The following is a 2,209-nucleotide window of genomic DNA, read 5'->3' as shown; positions in this document are numbered from 1 at the left end:
CTGAGGCACAGAGTATGGGATCAGTGGGGAAACAAGCACGGTGTATGGGATGTATGGGGAAGCTGAGGCACGGAGTATGGGATGTATGGGGAAACTGAGGCACGGTGTATAGGATCTTTAGGGAACCTGAAGCACAGAGTATGGGATGTATGGAGAAATTGAGGCACAGTGAATGGGATCTATAGGGAAACTGAGGTACAGAGTATGGGATCAGTGGGGAAACTGAGGCACGGTGTATGGGATTGATGGGGAAACTGAGGAATGGTGCATGGGATCTATAGGGAAGCTGAAGCACAGAGTATGGGATCTATGGGAAACTGAGGAATGGTGTGTGGGATCTGTTGGGAACCTGAGGCACAGAGTATGGGATCTATGGGGAAACTGAGGCACAGAGTATGGGATCAATAGGGAAACAGGCATTGTGTGTGGGATCAGTGGGGAAACTGAGGTACAGAGTATGGTGTCTGTGGGGAAACTGAGATGCAGTGTGTGGGGTCAGTGGGGAAGCTGTGGCATGGATATGAGATCAATGGGGAAACTGAGGCATGGATATGGGATTAGTGGGGAAACTGAAGCACAGAGTATGGGTTCTATAGGGAAGCTGAGGCACAGAGTATGGGACCAATGGGGAAACAAGCACGGTGTATGGGATCGATGGGGAAACTGAGGTGCAGAATATGGGATCAATGGGGAGACTGAGGCACGGTGCATAGGATCAATGGGGAAACTGAGACACAGAGTATGGGATGTGGGAAAATTGAGGCACAGTGTATGGGATCCATGGGGAAACGGAGGCATCACATATGGGATCTATGGGGAAACTGAGGCACAGAGTATAGGATCAATGGGGAAGCTGAGGCACAGAGTATGGGACCAATGGGGAAACAAGCACGGTGTATGGGATCGATGGGCAAACTGAGGTGCAGAATATGGGATCTGTGGGGAAACTGAGGCACGGTGTATGGGATTGATGGAGAAACTGAGGGACTTTATATGGGATCAATGGGGAAACTGAGGCATGGATACAGGATCTGTAGGAAAACTGAGGCATGGATATGGGATCAGTGGGGAAACATGCATGGATATGGGATCTATGGGAAAACTGAGGCATGGATATAGGATCAGTGGGGAAACTTAGGCACAGTGTACAGGATCAATGGGGAAACTGAGGCACAGTCTCCACGATGGAGAATCCCATTGTTTTTCCCACTCGTGCATGGGGTGGGATCGGAGTTTTGGGGCCGTTCCCATGCCCCCCTCCCCCCCCACAATGTATTGTAGGGGTGAAGAAGAAAACCAAGGTCATCAAGAACAGCACCAACCCCGTATGGAACGAGGTGAGCGCGCTGGTCTTCGCCTTCCCCCTTCCCACCCCGATCCTATTTGGGGCCGGGTGACCCCGTCGCCGTGTTCCGACGCTGTCGGACCTTTTTTCCTTTTTCCTTCTTCCTCCCCTTGCAGGGATTCGAGTGGGACCTGAAGGGCGTTGCTCTGGACCTCGGCTCTGAGCTCTGCGTTGTCGTGAAAGACCATGAGACCGTGGGGAGGAATCGGTGAGGGGGGAGCGCGGCGGTGACCCCAAATTTCCCCTCCCCGGCTCCGGTTTGCAAAGCCTGGGGGGGGGAGGGATGTGGAATTCAGGAGTGGGTTGGGAATGGAGGTGGGAGGCGAGCAACACGGCGGCATTTTGGGGGGAAAAAACAAGGATTTGGGTTGTTCGCTGACCTCTCTCCCTCTTGTCCTTTTGCCTCTGACCCCTGCTGCCCCCCCCCCACCGCTGTCTGCGGAGGAAACAGAAGGAGACGAGGAGGGGGGGTTGGGGGGGGGGGAAGGAAATGAGAGCGGAATTCCCATTGGATGAGGAATTTCCAGTGGTTGCCCAACCCCCCCCCTTCGTCTTACCCTGCTGACCCCACAGGTTTTTGGGAGAAGCCCGAGTCCCCCTGCGGGATGTGCTGTCCTCCCCCAGCCTGGCGGCCTCCTACGATGTCCCCTTGCTGGACACCAAGAAGCAGAGCACCGGGGTGAGGCCCCACGTGGGGACGGATGGGGCAGTGGGGTGGGCGTGCAGTGGGATGGGGATGTGGCAATGGGGTGGGGACACTTGTGGGGTGGGGACACAGCACAGGGATGGGGACGTGGCAGTGAAATGGGGACACAATGGAATGGGGATGTGGCACAGGGATGGGGACGTGGCAATGAAATGGGG

General features: G+C 55.2%; 1 protein-coding gene across 10 annotated transcripts in view; it reads left to right on the top strand.

Moving 5' to 3' along the window:
- DYSF (dysferlin) overlaps positions 10-2,209 on the top strand; it is a 68,660-nt gene continuing 66,460 nt past the window's right edge. For 5 of the 10 annotated variants that reach the window (XM_021395038.1, XM_021395036.1, XM_021395037.1 and 2 more), the window contains exons 1-3: positions 12-1,337; positions 1,462-1,553; positions 1,919-2,024. In XM_021395038.1, coding sequence (XP_021250713.1) covers positions 1,185-1,337; positions 1,462-1,553; positions 1,919-2,024 — 351 coding nt within the window. In that variant the 5' untranslated portion in view covers positions 12-1,184. Of the gene's footprint in view, positions 1,338-1,461; positions 1,554-1,918; positions 2,025-2,209 lie in introns of all 10 variants that reach the window. The other 5 variants (XM_021395035.1, XM_021395031.1, XM_021395034.1 and 2 more) reach the window with 2 other exon arrangements.

This window comes from Numida meleagris, chromosome 4 (assembly GCF_002078875.1).
Source record: "Numida meleagris isolate 19003 breed g44 Domestic line chromosome 4, NumMel1.0, whole genome shotgun sequence".
NCBI classification, from domain to species: Eukaryota; Metazoa; Chordata; class Aves; order Galliformes; family Numididae; genus Numida; species Numida meleagris.
This window is presented reverse-complemented; position numbering and strand designations above follow the sequence as displayed.